The sequence below is a fragment of the Penaeus monodon genome, chromosome 23, assembly GCF_015228065.2.
Source record: "Penaeus monodon isolate SGIC_2016 chromosome 23, NSTDA_Pmon_1, whole genome shotgun sequence".
Taxonomy (NCBI): Eukaryota; Metazoa; Arthropoda; class Malacostraca; order Decapoda; family Penaeidae; genus Penaeus; species Penaeus monodon.
This window is the reverse complement of record NC_051408.1, coordinates 39,235,951-39,236,396: the sequence shown is the minus strand read 5'-3', so window position 1 is coordinate 39,236,396 and position 446 is coordinate 39,235,951. Positions and strand designations below refer to the sequence as shown.

The following is a 446-nucleotide window of genomic DNA, read 5'->3' as shown; positions in this document are numbered from 1 at the left end:
TGGTACAGAGAAACACCTTCCTCACCAAAGGGCGTTTTAAAACCATAGTCCGATTTCCTATCCTGCAGTTACACGAGCAAAAGCAGACAGGCAAGTGTGGCACTGCTTGCAACTGTCCTCATATTTATACAGAGGAGGGAGTGCAGTAGGTGGCCCTTTATGGTTAACATGTTTTCTGAACTTGTACATTTTTTACCCCTTTTGGGAGAATTTGATATAAAGGTGCTTGTCATACAGCGTCGATATCGTCTATTGTTTGCTGTTATTTAGTGTATCTGGTCCAGGAATGATTATTTCAATATTTATTGTTATATTACATTTTCCTTTTCCGCTATTTGTTTGGCAGGATCTACATATTAAGTACGAATTGCAAACATATCTTAAAACGGAGTTTTTGATGTCTAAAAAAAAATACCTAACGTGAGCAAAAAAAAATCTCAGACACC

At 37.4% G+C, this 446-nt stretch overlaps 1 protein-coding gene across 1 annotated transcript in view; it reads right to left on the bottom strand.

Moving 5' to 3' along the window:
• The window catches only part of LOC119588247 (glycine-rich protein DOT1-like), a 6,792-nt gene extending 6,603 nt beyond the window's left edge, over positions 1 to 189 (bottom strand). Inside the window, exon 1 of the mRNA XM_037936942.1 lies at positions 73 to 189. Within this exon, the coding sequence (XP_037792870.1) occupies positions 73 to 189 (117 nt within the window). The remainder of the gene's footprint in view (positions 1 to 72) is intronic.
• Between the last annotated feature and the right edge of the window lie 257 nt (positions 190 to 446).